A 19275-nucleotide genomic window follows, 5' to 3' on the forward strand; every position below is an offset into this window, starting at 1 on the left:
CAGGTCTAACTACAATAGGAATACAAATTCCGACTAAGTGTGCCAATTTTGCGAGCGCAAGAATCTGAACACATCAACCCCAGTTCCGCACCAAATGTCACCTACTTGAAACTATCTGTACACACAAGCATGTGTGTGCGTGCTTGTGTTTGTAAAGATTTATTTTGTACATTACATGGAAGGGGTGGGGTTGGGAAGGGGCTGTTCGCGCACACTGTACATGCCTCTCCATTAAAATGATCACGAGTGCCACACCATTGATGTTCATTTGGAGCTGAATGAATCACTGACGCACACATTATTGAGTGACATGTACATGATGGCATTGCGTGACAGGTACATGATGGCATTGCATGAAAGGTATATGATGACATAGAGTGACAGGTACATGATGGCATTGCGTAAAAGGTATATGATGACATAGGGTGACAGGTTCATGATGGCAAAGGGTGACAGGTATATGATGACATATGGTGACAGGTACATGATGACATAGGGTGACAGGTACATGATGACATAGGGTGACAGGTTCACGATGACATAGGGTGGCAGGTACATGATGACACAGGGCTACAGGTACATGGTGACATAGTGTGACAGGTATATGATGACATAGTATGACAGGTATATGATGGCTTAGTGTGACAGGTCCATGATGACATAGGGTGACAGGTACATGATGACATAGGGCTACAGGTACATGGTGACATAGTGTGACAGGTATATGATGGCATATGGTGACAGGTACTTGATGACTTAGTGTGACAGGTACATGATGACATAGGGTGACAGGTATATGATGGCATATGGTGACAGGTATATGATGACATAGGGTGACAGGTACATGATGACATAGGGTGACAGGTTCATGATGACATAGGGCTACAGGTACATGGTGACATAGTGTGACAGGTACATGGTGACATAGTGTGACAGGTATATGATGGCATATGGTGACAGGTACGTGATGACTTAGTGTGACAGGTATATGATGACATAGGGTGGCAGGTATATGATGACATAGGGTGACAGGTATATGATGACATAGGGTGACAGGTACATGATGACATAGGGTGACAGGTTCATGATGACAGGGCTACAGGTACATGGTGACATAGTGTGACAGGTACATGGTGACATAGTGTGACAGGTATATGATGACATATGGTGACAGGTATATGATGACATAGGGTGACAGGTTCATGATGACATAGGGCTACAGGTACATGGTGACATAGTGTGACAGGTACATGGTGACATAGTGTGACAGGTATATGATGGCATATGGTGACAGGTACGTGATGACTTAGTGTGACAGGTATATGATGACATAGGGTGGCAGGTATATGATGACATAGGGTGACAGGTATATGATGACATAGGGTGACAGGTACATGATGACATAGGGTGACAGGTTCATGATGACAGGGCTACAGGTACATGGTGACATAGTGTGACAGGTACATGGTGACATAGTGTGACAGGTATATGATGACATATGGTGACAGGTACATGATGACATAGGGTGACAGGTTCATGATGACATAGGGCTACAGGTACATGTGACATAGTGTGACAGGTATATGATGACATAGTATGACAGGTATATGATGGCTTAGTGTGACAGGCCCATGATGACATAGGGTGACAGGTACATGATGACATAGGGCTACAGGTACATGGTGACATAGTGTGACAGGTATATGATGGCATATGGTGACAGGTACTTGATGACATAGTGTGACAGGTATATGATGACATAGGGTGACAGGTATATGATGGCATATGGTGACAGGTATATGATGACATAGGGTGACAGGTACATGATGACATAGGGTGACAGGTTCATGATGACATAGGGCTACAGGTACATGGTGACATAGTGTGACAGGTACATGGTGACATAGTGTGACAGGTATATGATGGCATATGGTGACAGGTACTTGATGACTTAGTGTGACAGGTATATGATGACATAGGGTGGCAGGTATATGATGACATAGGGTGACAGGTATATGATGACATAGGGTGACAGGTACATGATGACATAGGGTGACAGGTTCATGATGACAGGGCTACAGGTACATGGTGACATAGTGTGACAGGTACATGGTGACATAGTGTGACAGGTATATGATGACATATGGTGACAGGTATATGATGACATAGGGTGACAGGTACATGATGACATAGGGTGACAGGTTCATGATGACATAGGGCTACAGGTACATGGTGACATAGTGTGACAGGTATATGATGGCATATGGTGACAGGTATATGATGACATAGGGTGACAGGTACATGATGACATAGGGTGACAGGTTCATGATGACATAGGGCTACAGGTACATGGTGACATAGTGTGACAGGTATATGATGGCATATGGTGACAGGTACTTGATGACTTAGTGTGACAGGTACATGATGACATAGGGTGACAGGTATATGATGGCATATGGTGACAGGTACGTGATGACTTAGTGTGACAGGTATATGATGACATAGGGTGGCAGGTATATGATGACATAGGGTGACAGGTACATGGTGACATAGTGTGACAGGTATATGATGACATAGGGTGACAGGTTCATGATGACATAGGGCTACAGGTACATGGTGACATAGTGTGACAGGTACATGGTGACATAGTGTGACAGGTATATGATGGCATATGGTGACAGGTACGTGATGACTTAGTGTGACAGGTATATGATGACATAGGGTGGCAGGTATATGATGACATAGGGTGACAGGTATATGATGACATAGGGTGACAGGTACATGATGACATAGGGTGACAGGTTCATGATGACAGGGCTACAGGTACATGGTGACATAGTGTGACAGGTACATGGTGACATAGTGTGACAGGTATATGATGACATATGGTGACAGGTACATGATGACATAGGGTGACAGGTTCATGATGACATAGGGCTACAGGTACATGTGACATAGTGTGACAGGTATATGATGACATAGTATGACAGGTATATGATGGCTTAGTGTGACAGGCCCATGATGACATAGGGTGACAGGTACATGATGACATAGGGCTACAGGTACATGGTGACATAGTGTGACAGGTATATGATGGCATATGGTGACAGGTACTTGATGACATAGTGTGACAGGTATATGATGACATAGGGTGACAGGTATATGATGGCATATGGTGACAGGTATATGATGACATAGGGTGACAGGTACATGATGACATAGGGTGACAGGTTCATGATGACATAGGGCTACAGGTACATGGTGACATAGTGTGACAGGTACATGGTGACATAGTGTGACAGGTATATGATGGCATATGGTGACAGGTACTTGATGACTTAGTGTGACAGGTATATGATGACATAGGGTGGCAGGTATATGATGACATAGGGTGACAGGTATATGATGACATAGGGTGACAGGTACATGATGACATAGGGTGACAGGTTCATGATGACAGGGCTACAGGTACATGGTGACATAGTGTGACAGGTACATGGTGACATAGTGTGACAGGTATATGATGACATATGGTGACAGGTATATGATGACATAGGGTGACAGGTACATGATGACATAGGGTGACAGGTTCATGATGACATAGGGCTACAGGTACATGGTGACATAGTGTGACAGGTACATGGTGACATAGTGTGACAGGTATATGATGGCATATGGTGACAGGTACTTGATGACTTAGTGTGACAGATACTTGATGACTTAGTGTGACAGGTATATGATGACATAGGGTGGCAGGTATATGATGACATAGGGTGACAGGTAATTGAAAGACAATGTGGTAACGTGAAATGTGCCTGTTGTATGTCTCCAGGAGTGACATCAGGCGCCATGGCTACGAGGCGACCCGGAAGTTACTGCAGGCATACCGGATGTTCCTCAGCTGGCTCCGATCGGTAAGATAAATGTAACCCATCTGTTGTCTCGTCATGACCGTTAGCAGTGAAATAACCCTTCAGTTTGCAAACTAACAATAAACGAATTACAAAGATGTAAACTTTTTATCACTCAGAAACTACCACCATCACGATGCCAATGTTTGTATTTCTACATGACACGTATATCGCCCAGATGTACATCCCAAGAACTCGGCGCAACTACGGTGTCAACAAAGACTACTACGAAGCCTGTTTGAGGTGGTACACGTCCGTCAACATCACCGCCGAGGAGGTGCATGAACTTGGCTTGAAGGAAGTAGAGCGAATCAAGGGGAGGATGAGTGAGGTGAGTGACCGGATTTGTCTCCCTTGCTCATGAATGCAAGAGACAGCTGCCCTAGAACTATGGGTGAGTGCAACTGTACGCAACACTTAGAAATATTCCAGCTATATGGCGGCAGTATGGACCCGACAGTCCAGTGATCAATACCATTAGCATCGATCTACGCAACTGGGATACGATGACAAGTCAGCCAGTCTGATCATCCTATCCCGATCATTGCTGCCTCTTACGACAAGCATGGGATACTTAAGATCAGTTTTAGCCCGAATCCTCACGGGTAATATAAACTAGGGAAACCTTTAAAGCTTGTTCATACACGATTTCATCCAAGGTGTTGACTGAGGTGGTCATGACCAGCAGAGAGAGGACCGGCGTCTTAAGAGTTGTGTCCCTTGCTATGGTCACAATCACTTAATTAAGTGAGGAGTATGGTTTGGTAAATATTGCTGGGCGGTCACCATGGATACCAACTGTTGGGAAAACCAATCCTTGTTGATATTACCTATATGTTATTATGAATACAATCCTCTATTGTTTCATTTTTAGATAATGGAAAGGCAGAATTTCACGGGTACAATCGCGGAATATTTCCAGTCACTTAGCGAAGACCAACGTTTCTTCAAGAGTAGTCCGGTATGTCAGCATTAAATGAAACTATACAACGAAGAATGAGTCCACGTTTATCCACAACCCGAGCTGTCGGGGATATTCATGAAGGGTCGTTATGAGGGTTTGATCACTTCCTTGCTTCCATTCACCTCCATACACTTGTTCCATTTGTCCTTCAAGAGTGTGATACTATGTTTATAGAAATCCACAGGACTCCTCTATGGCAACCTCTATGTCCTCGACATCCTTGAACCGTCGTCCACGGAGGACAGATTTCATTTGCTGGAACGGAAAATAGTCACAGGGGGCGAGATCTCGGCTGTAGGGTGTAACTGATCGAATCCATTGTCACGTATAGCGGATTGGGCAATTCTCGTCTTGTGAACCGGGGCGTTGTCATGCAAAAGTAGAACGCCACGGGTTTCACAAATCTGTCATTAGAGTAGAATATCACTGTCCATTGATTGTGGCATGTAATCAGTCAGTAATATGTCTCTTGCTTCCCAGAATATGGTGACCATTGCCGTGCCAGCCGATGGTTGAGTGCAAAACGTCTTCCGAGACGGAGAAGTGTGTTGCCACCACTGCATAGATCTCATTTTAGTTTCTGGGTCCCAATGGTGGAGGATCCATGTTAAATGATTGAATCCATGGCACGTGTCAGCATGTTATATCTAGTGTCACACCTGCCACAAGCTAACATTGTTTAAACATTAATGCCCATGTTGCAAAACGTATTGAACGCCACTCGTACATGTCTGCAGGGTTCGTTGTGCAAATGAATAGGATGGCTCTTGTTGTCAGACAAAAGAAATTATTTGTCTGGCACCGGAAAAAAAACAACATTTGTCTGAGAGAAACATCAGCATTTTACTCATGATTCTGTGTGCAGGCTGACATTCTACAAGAGTATCGGGATATCATCACGCACAGAATCAACCCACACCTCCCACAGATGTTCTACGAAATGCCCAAGTTTGAATTAGAGTGAGTGTCATCTACATCAGGACTGGGTGTGTAGTGATGGGGGTCAAGGTCTCACTGCCACACTAGTCATCACAGTCCTGGCACCGATTTCTCGAAACAAACTTAAGTCTGAGTTTTGACTTAAGTCAGAGTTTGCACTAAAATTTGAGAACATACATTTCTCACAATGTACTGAAATTGACATTACTCTGAAAAATAGAAGACAGTTTGCGTTTTGTGAATACATGTGTATTGCTCAAGTTGTTTGGGCATTTCTATTTTCAAAATGCAGTTTAATTAAAATTTCATCTGTTTCCAGTTGTCAAAGTCAATTTGAAATTTGAGAAATCGGGACCTGTACTTGGTCATAATATCGTCTACTGGTTTGACAGAGATAGTGAAATGATACGGTTACTGCATGATGTGGACGGGTCGCGACTCTAACAGTTCCTGTTTAAAATAGTGATGTTATTAATATCTGGTAGGCCTATTTTCCTGTTTCAAACAGGTGTCAGTATTGTTGTTTCAGAGTGGTGCCGATGATGTCTGACGGTCCAGCAGGCCGCTACTCACGTCCCTCCCCAGACGGATCCATCCCTGCCACCTTCATCGCCAACGTGATGCACCCTCGTAACATGTAGGTGTACACTTCTGGTGTCCCATCTGATGTGACTGTGTTATCCTGAGGGTCATGTAGGTGTACACTTCCGGTATCCCATCTAATGTGACTATGCTATCCTATAACAAAAAGAAATCCTGGAACAGATGAAAGGGACTGTGTGGTGTCTGAGGTTTGTCACATTTATCATTTAACCCACCTGCATCATGCAATCCAGCACACTTGTAAGGCCAGTAACCGGAAGTTATTATATGTGCAGAAATGGCAATCGCTTGTTGGACACCCGGTGTTGATCGTTGTGATTATTTCCAGGCCGGTGTACACGTTCATGTCGCTGGCGATGCACGAGGCCAACCCAGGGCATCACTTCCAGGTAATCGGTTGTGTTGTGAATCCAGGTTCACATACTTCACGTATTTACAGGAATTAGGTAGAGCCATGCAGCACTTGGTCAGAATAGAACCTCAACAGTTTGCATGTAAATGTTAACTGGAATAGAGAGTACAAGGTTCAAACGAAACACTTCACCCATGTTCGCGACGATAGTGAAAGCCTTATCACTGCTGTTCCTTCAGCAGGTCACACCCACTGATCTACATGCTTGAAGAGGACTATTGTGATAGTAACAGAATGTGTCCACATGTTGATATCTGGATTGAGGTTTGTCAGGTGGATATTTCAATATCTTCACTTGACATTCATTACGGAGTATCTAAAGACAAAGGTTACTTGTGTACTTCAACTGTTTGTTTGCCAGATCAGCGCTGCCATGTCTGCCAACACCCCCCGGTTCATGAAGTACATGGAACATCCCCACTACTATCAGGTGCCCTACGCCTTCCCCTCATACTCAGCCTACACGGAGGTAAGTCTGGACATACAGAGTAGCCTCCCTTCTCGCTCACCATCGATGAGTGAGTGATTGTTGTCTTACCCCTCTGTCAGCTAAATCTGGCCAGGATAAATAAATACAGAAGATATATAGTTGGCGAACACTGTTAGTACCGTAGAGTAAGAACAGGAGGTATTGAGGTCACCTTGGCAAAGTCAAGATCGTCAATGTCGAACGGATCTCTTTAACGAACAGTTTAGGTTTCGCCTTGCGTTAGACAAGGACATAAAGTATGCTGTGGCGGTGTGTGATTCAAATGGTACACAATCAGTTGAAGTTGACAACGTCGGTGACGGAGAGACGTGGATAGATATCAATGTTTGGCAGCTAGGGGCCGACGATTTCTAGAATTTCAATTCTACCACACAACGAAGTCCAGATCTGGTCTCACCATAGGCAAGGCAAATGGGTATCAGACAGGGTATGTGATGTGACTATGAACACTCTAACTTCAAGTGAACCTTCTAATTACAAGAATGATTAGATACTGTTGTGAACCAAGAAGAATATGTCCTCGTACGATTAGAGATTGTTGTTTACGTCGGTACATCTGTTGCGATAGTCCTGGATGTAATGTGGACACAGAGATAAGTCTCAGCAGCCTCCTTAGTGTCCGTCACATTAGTCTCTTGTAGTGAATATCAGCATGTGGAATAACCGAAAATAGGAAGTTCGTTCTACAGTGAGTGTACTTGATAGTTCCCATTTTATTTAGGTTTTGAAATATTTGAAACGTTGTTATCCTGCTCGCTTACCAAAGTTGTAGGACAATGCTCAAAATGTATCAGTAAGAATCAGTGGCAGCTGTCCGCCTTCCTGCTTCCCCGGCACACACACACACACACACACACACACACACACACACACACACACACACACACACACACTCTCTCTCTCTCTCTCTCTCTGTCTGTCTCTCTCACACACACACACTCTCTCTTTCTGTCTCTCACACACACATACACTCTCTCTCTCTCTCTCTCTCACACACACACACGCGCGCGCGCACACACACGCACACATACACACACACATGGGCTCCCGACGGCTCTGGATACCACACACTGCGGGACGGATGAGTTCAACGTTCGAAGTAATCGCCGACCCGGAGGCCAAGCTCCGGTTCTTATGGTCTCGGACCGGCAGTTTCACATATGTGCAGGTCCATTTGACCTTCAGTAAATTATTTTCAGGTGGAATGTTTCCCCTTTTCTTCTTTATGAACGCTCGGGAATCATCCACGATCCATCATGTTACAATAACTAAGTTTCACTTCCGGGTATTTCAGCGCTTTGGCCTAGTATTGCCCACAACAGCCCAACAAATAAAAACTTATGTGTGTGCCGTAGGCTTCGCTTAATCTTGTAAAAGCAGTGTGAAACTGTGCACATTGTAGTTTATTTTGTATTTATTGTACCTGCAGATTTCGTTCAGGGCCTGTATATTTTAAAACCTGCAGGTAGCAACAGGCCCTGACGGCCACCTTGTAAATTAAAGTATTGCGAACACGGGGAGAGTTTGTCTTACTTGTCTCTCTGCTCTACTGCAGGTAGCAACAGGCCCTGACGGCCACCTGGTAAATTAAAGTATTGCGAATAGGGGAGAGTTTGTCTTACTTGTCTCTCTGCTCTACTGCAGGTAGCAACAGGCCCTGACGGCCACCTGGTAAATCAAAGTATTGCGAATAGGGGAGAGTTTGTCTTACTTGTCTCTCTGCTCTACTGCAGGTAGCAACAGGCCCTGACGGCCACCTGGTAAATTAAAGTATTGCGAACACGGGGAGAGTTCGTCTTACTTGTTTCTCTGCTCTACTGCAGGTAGCAACAGGCCCTGACGGCCACCTTGTAAATTAAAGTATTGCGAACACGGGGAGAGTTTGTCTTACTTGTCTCTCTGCTCTACTGCAGGTAGCAACAGGCCCTGACGGCCACCTGGTAAATCAAAGTATTGCGAACACGGGAGAGTTTGTCTTACTTGTCTCTCTGCTCTACTGCAGGTAGCAACAGGCCCTGACGGCCACCTTGTAAATTAAAGTATTGCGAACACGGGGAGAGTTTGTCTTACTTGTCTCTCTGCTCTACTGCAGGTAGCAACAGGCCCTGACGGCCACCTGGTAAATTAAAGTATTGCGAACACGGGAGAGTTTGTCTTACTTGTCTCTCTGCTCTACTGCAGGTAGCAACAGGCCCTGACGGCCACCTGGTAAATTAAAGTATTGCGAACACGGGGAGAGTTTGTCTTACTTGTCTCTCTGCTCTACTGCAGGGCTGGGCACTGTACGCGGAGTCGCTGGGTGAGGAGTTTGGACTGTTCCGTGACGACTATGAACTGTGAGTATCTATGCTGTATAAAAACGACTCTGGTTATTTAGACAGCACTGCTATAATCACATTCTCCTGTAAAGCTGGCGTCCTGTTTATGGCAGTGTAAAGTAGGACCTTGAAAGGTTATCACCAACAGTACCCTCCACCATTTTACTATCTTCTGATATTCCTAAACTTCTAAACTTCTGAAAGTTCACCGGAATTTCATACGTGATGTGGAACCAACTACCAAATGTGATCAGATCTTTTTCTTGTATTCAAAATGTACTGTATAATAATATACTTTTGACATAATATTTACTCGAAATAGGCATTTTATATCAATGATAAAACTACTGCTTTCAATTCATTCCGTCTTTCATCTAAACTTTGTTTCTGACTACTATTCCTTCGCGTCCTGTTCGTAGCCCCAATGCCTGCGCCATAGCCTACTCCTGTGAGGACCTGTCAAGCTGGCACTCAGATCACTGTGGTGAAAGTTTGAATCAAAAGCACATTTTTGTAGAAAAAAGCAACAACAACAACATAACAACTATGTAAACTAAGTCAAAACAGAAACATCATAAAATGTATTTTCATAATCAATATTTGTTCTCTGATGATACATCTATGTATCTAAAACGGGATCCCCATCTTTTGACTTTAGAAAAATTTCAGCAAAACCCACTCAAACCCATCTATTCGTCGTGCAAATGACGTTAGTGCCAAATCAGGTTTTGGTGCGTGATCTTCGCATCGAAGTTTTCTTCATTTGCACGTGTTTGCATTGGCCTCAAGAATTGAAAAAAAAAAAACAGTTTTAAACCACAGTCCTAACGGTACTTTAAATGCCACGATTCTCAAATGTGCAACATGAACGTGCCGTTGGCATGTTGCAAGCAGGAAGGTCAGTTACTCACGTCGCAAGAGAAATGAGATGCAGCCGTCGTATTGTGTATGACTTTCGAGGTTGTCTACAAAAACTGGTACCACTTCTGATCGTCCAAGGTCGGGTCGTCCACGTGTGACGTCACGAGCAGAAGACAAATCGTCCGATTTCCGCCGGCTACACGAACCAAGGCTGAGATATATAGAGGTCGACTGTCCTGGCAGGCCATTCGACATCGGATGCAGGGTGCCAATCTCTATCTCGACGTCCATGTCGTGGGCCAATATTGACGCCGTTTCATCAACGTCAGCGTCTGCTGTGGGCCCAACGTTACCTCAACGTTCAGCCCTGAACTCGTTCCTTTCATGGCGCCTCATGACCCAGGTCTACAGTTCCGGCATGATAATGCTTGGCCGCATAACGCGAGGTTGACACGAAATTCCCTTCAAAACCCTGGAATCAACGTCATGGACTGGCCATCGAGGACCTTAATCCAATACAGCACGTTTGGGATGCACTTGGGAGAAGGCTTCGTGGTCTTAGGAATCAACCTCAGACTTTGCAGGAACTTGGGACTGCCTTGCAAGAGCAATGGCGCTGATGCCCCAACCACGTGTTCACAAGCATCAGGCAGTCGATGAGGAGACGGTGTTTGCCAGTGGTGAATGCGCGGGGCGGCCATACACAATACTGATCTGTGAAATTTCGAATTTTTATTCTTGTGACTTGGCATTCTGTATACCCATGTTTTGGAACGGCGGTGTAACCTAATGGAACTGATTATGGCACTGTCAGTGTATCGAGTACAGCACACAGATAGATCTCAGCAAAGAAATAATAACAATTTAACCACCTTACCATCTCTTGTTCTTTTATAGTGACGTGAAGAAGTAATGTGAAATTTCTTTTTGACTCAGTATAGTATCTGATCAGAACCTCTAATATACACTGGCCAAGTTATGAAATGTTGCAAACAACTGTTCAGTGTATTCACGCATGTAAACCGCTTCCACTGAGTAGTGGTTAGAGCGTATGTGCGGAGAAGAGAAGGTCGCGGGTTCACTCCCCGGCTGCGTCATACCAAGAGACGTTAACAGTTGGTCCTTGTTGGTCCTTACATGGCGCTCGGCATTAGTGGGTACAAGGACTGGTCGGCTCGGCGTTGGTATAATGCGTCTGAATGGAATAGTCACGCTAAACAGCGGTATATTATCTCTGTGAGCTAGCAATATAAAGCAGCTTCAGTCGGGGCTAGTCCAAGTGTCCACACATGCACACGCATGCATGTCGTCAAATGAGCGACATGTTCTTTAGCACGACGTTAATCCTCATTTCACCTCGCCTTCTCGCATTTATGGTGGTTGTCTCCCCTGACAGGATGGGCCGGTTCAGCTCCGAGATCTTCCGAGCGGGGCGCCTCGTTGTGGACACAGGCATCCATTACTACGGGTAAGAAGGGTCACCTACAGTTACTGTACGTGATGGTGTCTGCTGTATGGCGAATGTTGTATGGATGTACACAAAGGTGTACATAATCCAGGATGTTCCGAAGTCACAGCCATGTGTAAACGGGATCCCTGTCATAGAATATTCACTCGAAACTTACTTAATGCCACATTAAATGGTATTGTGTTTTATCCAAAGGTCGACTCAATTTGAAATTACTATGATGCATTTTCTTAATGGTTGATGTATGGGGATTTTTCTTTCTCTGGTTGACTCCACGTAAATCGTCTTATCGACTCATCCAAAACACATTCATATGTGTTTATTTTTTTTCTGAAACCAACTGTTGACGATGAGTTTCAGCACGTGTCTTTCACAGGTGGGACCGCGACCAGGCTATCGAGTTCCTGCTGAACATCACTGCAAAGGGGAGATCATTCATCGAGTTGGAGGTGGATCGCTATATCACGTGGCCTGGACAAGCATGCTCCTACAAGATCGGGGAGTTGACCATCAAGAAGCTGAGGAAAATGGCCGAGGACAACCTCGGTACGTGAAACATTCAGCATCCATCCACTCCAGATACAAGCAGCGTCAATGTCGAAGTTAGTCTGTTGAACAGGGCCCAAGTGCTTATTCTAGGAGAATACCTTAATGAGATGAAAGCCTTAACTCTCACGCAGAGAAAGAACTAAAGAGGGTTCATGGGAAAATAATAGAGTAGTTCATTTCTGTCAATGAGGCCTAAGGCAATACAATAATGATACAATCGTAAAATAAATACACTTGTGTTTAAAAAAAATCTGTCCTAAAATAGCAATGAATAACATGAGCCTGAATAACATTGTGAAGGCCACTAAAAGAAGAGGGAAGGTCATATTAACAAAACCTAGGCAGTCGATATTGTCGACAATGATCCATGTACATCTGAAAGTTCATGCATACACAAGAACGCTTAGAAAGTTGTCAAATGTAACAGACGTAACACTTTATATGTGGGATTAAATGTATTTTCCATAAAGTACACATTTTTAACAGTGTTCCCTTTAGCGCAAAAACCGGCGTGTTTCGCGCAAATAAATGAACACTCAGGCACGATATATTCTACCCGCGTGTTCTGCACGCAAGGAGTTTTGTTTTCCGAGAATAAGCAACCGAAAAACGTAATTTCCCCAAGGAACAGCAAATTAACGAAAGTTTCTCTCAGCCGATTTGACTTGCAAATGATGACAACCTGCTCTGAAATGGAAGGACGTGTAAATTTCAAAATGTGTACAGGGCAGCCCGCACATCGCTAGAGACCTCACCACTTTCTGCATGGGGCATTCGCCCGCTATGCATGCACACGCAAGATTTGTGGATCTATGCGCTGTAGGAACGCAAAGCTTCTTCATCCTGCATCGAGCGCTGTTTGAGTACTTTTGTTGCTCTGGCTGAGTGGGTTAGACTGCTGACTTTGTGTGCTTGCGTGTAGGTGACTGACTTTGGGAATGTGGGTTCGAATCCCGGGTGTTACTCAAGCCCACAAAAGTAGTAGCATCTCTACTATACTGTGTGAGTGTGTAATCCCAAATATCACACGTGTTATTATGTGATTATGGACACCTGATTACAATCGTACCTATTTTGTTTTCACCGCAGGAGACCAGTTTGATATTCGCGAGTTCCACTCGTCCGTTCTGGAGTATGGCTACAAGCCCCTGCATGTCCTGACCGAGAAACTGAAAGCCTGGACCGCCAAGAAACTGGACACTGCCGCAACAACGTCCACCAGTAGTCACGTGCAGATTCACACAGTCACGTGTCTAATCGTTACCATAGTAGCATGTTTATACACACGTCTTGTCTGAAATGTGGGACAGAGTTTTATTTTGGAATGAGTTTGTTTTATCCGGAAGTGCATAACACAACACTCGTAACAGAGAGGAAATATCATGGGTTTTTATTCGTAACGGATTGAAGTGGGCTAGTAAAGTCACGGAGATGACGCACTGTATTTGACGAGCTGTGACGCATAACAATGCATCAATATTATTGCACGTTCATGACACGGAAGGGGATGGGGGTGGTGGGTGGTGGTGGTGGGGGGGGGGGCGGGTATGGCAAATCATCGACGTGTTTTAAGGGTGACGAAAGATTCATGGCAGAAAATGCAACATCCTGATGACATACACAAAGTGTTTAATAAGCATGTGTAGATTAAATTGAATGTGATGATGCGAAATAGCTGTACGTGGGGGTAAAAGGTATACGATACTATTAAACAGGACTACACAATCCGTGGCAGCATAGAATTCATGAATTATTGGATCTGCATTACAGCAGCACCTACGGTTGTGTTGGCAACGAGCTTATCGCTTCAGTTGAAGCTGAGCATCGCCTTTCGTGTCATATTACTCCTAAATGTTTCTGTGTTCATCTGACAGGTTCGGCAAGGCAGCATCCGTGATTGTAGCACGTGGTTGTTGCCATGAGATCAGGAAACAAAGGTTTATAAACACCTGTTCATCATCGTCTGTACTAGTAGAGGCGGTGGTAAAATCTCTGCGTGGAATGCCATTGGTTTGGTGCAATGCAATTTCTGTTTTGAAAGTTTTCTGGAGCCTGTAGCACTTCCGGCTGTCCTTCGGTTGAAAGTGACAATATGAGATGATATGTTTTCGTTAATATAAACCCGACTCGTTCACTCACTCACTCACTCACAGTTTGACACAGAATGAGAGTATTCAGTTTGTGTTGTTCCATCAACTTCTTCAGCTTCAGCAATAATGGACAAACTTTCCAAATGATTTGAGGTCCATAAAACAAACACATAGATTACCCAATGCAACACGTGACACCTACAACGTGTATTTCAACTGTAAAATAGGACCTGTTTTAGAAACTTCATAATTGTAAATTATATTTGAATCATGGTTCTCATCACTTAGTAACACGTAGTGTTGGCCATGTTTTTGCTGTGATCAAGGTCCACGTTCTTCAAGGAGTATGAACTGTCTGTGTTTTATACTATTTATCTATACACTCATATACCCAAGTGGTTCGCTGACCACGAGAGGGACGTGGGTTGATGCACCCTTATTGTGCGTTTATATTCTGTGAGCCCGACCGGCGAGGGCAATAAAAACCTAGAGGGTACATCAACCCATGGGCCCGAAGGACCAGTGAACAATGTATTTGTCTTACCGAACGCCTCAGTGATATTTTTGAACTGTTTGAACCACGTGTGGGGGATCATAATATCAAGGCAACAGCCCAAATACTACTAACTCAAGTACTAAGCGAATTCCCCAAGATCGGCATTTTCAGCGTATAACATAGCAGCGGGATACATTGCCAGTCAGAAAACGACATTTATGTGTGAGGTAAGATAAATTCATGAATATATTTTAGAGTACATTCTTCTTACTCGTGTTAAGAGTTATCACGCTTGGGTTTGTGTACATGGACTGAGAGATGTTACGTGCGATTAGATTGTTACATGGTTTATTTAACAGATTCTAGGTATTGGTTGATGTTATTGATGCTTTCTGTGTATACACCGCTGCAGTGTCTGTCTGTTTGTATGTAGAGGCACCAATGGCTCCGTCACATAGATCGTATGTGCTTGACAGACATTTGTATTGTAGCTGGAATTTGGCTGTAACGATATTCGCACCCGGTGCGTCTATTGTTAGCAGGCACACCATGTACTATACAATACCATACCTACAGTAAATATTACACAGTTTGTATACGTTTTTTAACCGTATGTAATACATGTATCGTATCACGTCGATGCAGTATATTTCACTATTTATATCGCCCGTATCTTAAGAAAAAGTGAGTTTCCTCCCTTAGTCATTCCAGGACCCGCTATTCAGAATAGGTTCAAATCACGGATTAGCCCTGCTTGTGATATCCAAGATACCTCGGCACCTAATCCATGCGGGTGGATTTCACAAATATGTACTCCTTTCCCAACACAGTATTGAGCTTACATGTTTTAATACTGTAAACAAAACAACTCACTCAAAGTGATCCATGGTTTCGGTCAATGCTGTCACAAGTCAGAATTCTCCTTATATTGGCCAGTCTGATCCTTGATTGTGTTACCTGCACGACAACGCCTTTTGGTCAGTGGAAAGCCTCGGGCGATAGTGGTTGTGGCGTTAGAATATTTCCCCCGCTAATCTGGGTGTTTTTGGTTAGAATTAAGGGCTATGGAGATTAAGCTCACAAAGAATTCCTGGTGTTTGTTTATTTGAAATACTCACACTGCGGTCGTATTATGTTTACGCGTTTTCTTACAGTAAATACGACGGTCATTTACTTTGTGTGTGAAATAAAATGTGTTTTGTTGGACTTTGTTTTGATTGGTCTCAGAGTGACTCCAGCGATTACGCCAGGTTTCAGAATCTAGACCAAACATCCCGTAGAGACACGGATTACAACTGGTCTTCAGCAACTCATGCTTGACGTAAGACGCGGCTAACGAGATGGGGTGAGCAGGCTCAGTGTTGACTGACACACGTCATCGTATCCCGTCAACGTGTCCCGTCATCGTGTCCCGTCATCGTATCCCGTCATCGTGTCCCGTCATCGTGTCCCGTCATCGTATCCCGTCATCGTATCCCGTCATCGTATCCCATCATCGTGTCCCGTCATCGTATCCCATCATCGTGTCCCGTCATTGTATCCCGTCATCGTATCCCGTCATCGTATCCCGTCATCGTATCCCATCATCGTGTCCCGTCATCGTGTCCCGTCATCGTGTCCCGTCATCGTATCCCGTCATCGTATCCCGTCATCGTGTCCCGTCATCGTATCCCGTCAACGTATCCCGTCATCGTATCCCATCATCGTATCCCGTCATCGTATCCCGTCATCGTGTCCCGTCATCGTATCCCGTCATCGTATCCCGTCATCGTATCCCGTCATCGTATCCCATCATCGTGTCCCGTCATCGTGTCCCGTCATCGTGTCCCGTCATCGTATCCCGTCATCGTATCCCTTCATTGTATCCCGTCATCGTATCCCATCATCGTATCCCGTCATCGTATCCCATCATCGTGTCCCGTCATCGTGTTCCGTCATCGTATCCCGTCATCGTATCCCATCATCGTGTCCCGTCATCGTGTCCCGTCATCGTGTCCCGTCATCGTATCCCGTCATCGTATCCCGTCATCGTATCCCGTCATCGTATCCCATCACCGTATCCCGTCATCGTATCCCGTCATCGTATCCCGTCATCGTATCCCATCATCGTATCCCGTCATCGTATCCCGTCATCCATCGTATCCCTTCATCGTATCCCGTCATCGTATCCCGTCATCGTATCTCGTCATCGTATCCCTTCATCGTATCCTTTCATCGTATCCTTTCATCGTATCCCGTCATCGTATCCCGTCATCGTATCCCGTCATCGTATCCCATCATCGTATCCCGTCATCGTATCCCGTCACCGTATCCCGTCACAGTATCCCGTCACCGTATCCCGTCACCGTATCCCGTCATCGTAAAACGATGCTGCTGATGATGGTCGGTGGTTTGTCTAGTCCAGACTCGACAACTTACAGACTGCCACCGTATGGCTGGGACACTGCACAGTGCAAACAAACCAATTCCAAGCACAAAAATCATGTTCCTACGTTGTGACTTGTTAATGAGAACAAGGACATATTTCAATGTCGCGTCTGACTGATGAGTACAAGGTACATGTTCCAACTTCGTGGCTGGTTCATGAGTACATTGTACATGTTCCAACTTCGTGGCTGGTTCATGAGTACAAGGTACATGTTCCAGCTTCGTGGCTGGTTCATGAGTACAAGGTACATGTTCCAACTTCGTGGCTGGTTCATGAGTACATTGTACATGTTCCAACTTCGTGGTTGGTTCATGAGTACAAGGTACATGTTCCAACTTCGTGGCTGGTTCATGAGTACAAGGTACATGTTCCAACTTCGTGGCTGGTTCATGAGTACAAGGTACATGTTCCAACTTCGTGGCTGGTTTACGAGTACATTGTACATGTTCCAACTTCGTGGCTGGTTCATGAGTACAAGGTACATGTTCCAACTTCGTGGCTGGTTTACGAGTACAAGGTACATGTTCTAACTTCGTGGTCGGTTTACGAGTACAAGGTACATGTTCTAACTTCGTGGCTGGTTCATGAGTACAAGGTACATGTTCCAACTTCGTGGCTGGTTCATGAGTACAAGGTACATGTTCCAACTTCGTGGCTGGTTCATGAGTACAAGGTACATGTTCCAACTTCGTGGCTGGTTCATGAGTACAAGGTACATGTTCCAACTTCGTGGCTGGTTCACGAGTACAAGGTACATGTTCTAACTTCGTGGCTGGTTTACGAGTACAAGGTACATGTTCTAACTTCGTGGCTGGTTTACGAGTACAAGGTACATGTTCTAACTTCGTGACTGGTTCATGAGTACAAGGTACATGTTCCAACTTCGTGGCTGGTTCATGAGTACAAGGTACATGTTCCAACTTCGTGGCTGGTTCATGAGTACAAGGTACATGTTCCAACTTCGTGGCTGGTTTACGAGTACAAGGTACATGTTCTAACTTCGTGGTCGGTTTACGAGTACAAGGTACATGTTCCAACTTCGTGGCTGGTTCATGAGTACAAGGTACATGTTCCAACTTCGTGGCTGGTTCATGAGTACAAGGTACATGTTCCAACTTCGTGGCTGGTTCATGAGTACAAGGTACATGTTCCAACTTCGTGGTTGGTTCATGAGTACAAGGTACATGTTCCAACTTCGTGGCTGGTTCACGAGTACAAGGTACATGTTCTAACTTCGTGGCTGGTTTACGAGTACAAGGTACATGTTCTAACTTCGTGGCTGGTTTACGAGTACAAGGTACATGTTCTAACTTCGTGGCTGGTTCATGAGTACAAGGTACATGTTCTAACTTCGTGGCTGGTTCATGAGTACAAGGTACATGTTCCAACTTCGTGGCTGGTTCATGAGTACAAGGTACATGTTCTAACTTCGTGGCTGGTTCATGAGTACAAGGTACATGTTCCAACTTCGTGGCTGGTTCATGAGTACAAGGTACATGTTTCAACTTCGTGGCTGGTTCATGAGTACAAGGTGTATGTTCTAACTTCGTGGCTGGTTTACGAGTACAAGGTGTATGTTCTAACTTCGTGGTCGGCTTACGAGTACATTGTACATGTTCTAACTTCGTGGCTGGTTAACGAGTACAAGGTGTATGTTCTAACTTCGTGGCTGGTTTACGAGTACAAGGTGTATGTTCTAACTTCGTGGTCGGCTTACGAGTACATTGTACATGTTCTAACTTCGAG

The 19275-nt window shown here is 44.7% G+C and overlaps 1 protein-coding gene across 1 annotated transcript in view; it reads left to right on the forward strand.

Annotated features, from left to right (window-relative positions):
- Nucleotides 1–16307, forward strand: part of LOC137281990 (uncharacterized) — a 31532-nt gene extending 15225 nt beyond the window's left edge. The window contains exons 8-18 of the mRNA XM_067813745.1: nucleotides 3833–3914; nucleotides 4090–4242; nucleotides 4786–4872; nucleotides 5741–5835; nucleotides 6344–6451; nucleotides 6746–6806; nucleotides 7191–7298; nucleotides 9591–9655; nucleotides 11895–11966; nucleotides 12343–12512; nucleotides 13605–16307. Of these exons, the coding sequence (XP_067669846.1) occupies nucleotides 3833–3914; nucleotides 4090–4242; nucleotides 4786–4872; nucleotides 5741–5835; nucleotides 6344–6451; nucleotides 6746–6806; nucleotides 7191–7298; nucleotides 9591–9655; nucleotides 11895–11966; nucleotides 12343–12512; nucleotides 13605–13813 (1210 nt within the window). The 3' untranslated portion in view covers nucleotides 13814–16307. The remainder of the gene's footprint in view (nucleotides 1–3832; nucleotides 3915–4089; nucleotides 4243–4785; nucleotides 4873–5740; nucleotides 5836–6343; nucleotides 6452–6745; nucleotides 6807–7190; nucleotides 7299–9590; nucleotides 9656–11894; nucleotides 11967–12342; nucleotides 12513–13604) is intronic.
- Nucleotides 16308–19275: the final 2968 nt, after the last annotated feature.

The sequence above is a fragment of the Haliotis asinina genome, chromosome 4 (genome assembly GCF_037392515.1).
Source record: "Haliotis asinina isolate JCU_RB_2024 chromosome 4, JCU_Hal_asi_v2, whole genome shotgun sequence".
NCBI classification, from domain to species: Eukaryota; Metazoa; Mollusca; class Gastropoda; order Lepetellida; family Haliotidae; genus Haliotis; species Haliotis asinina.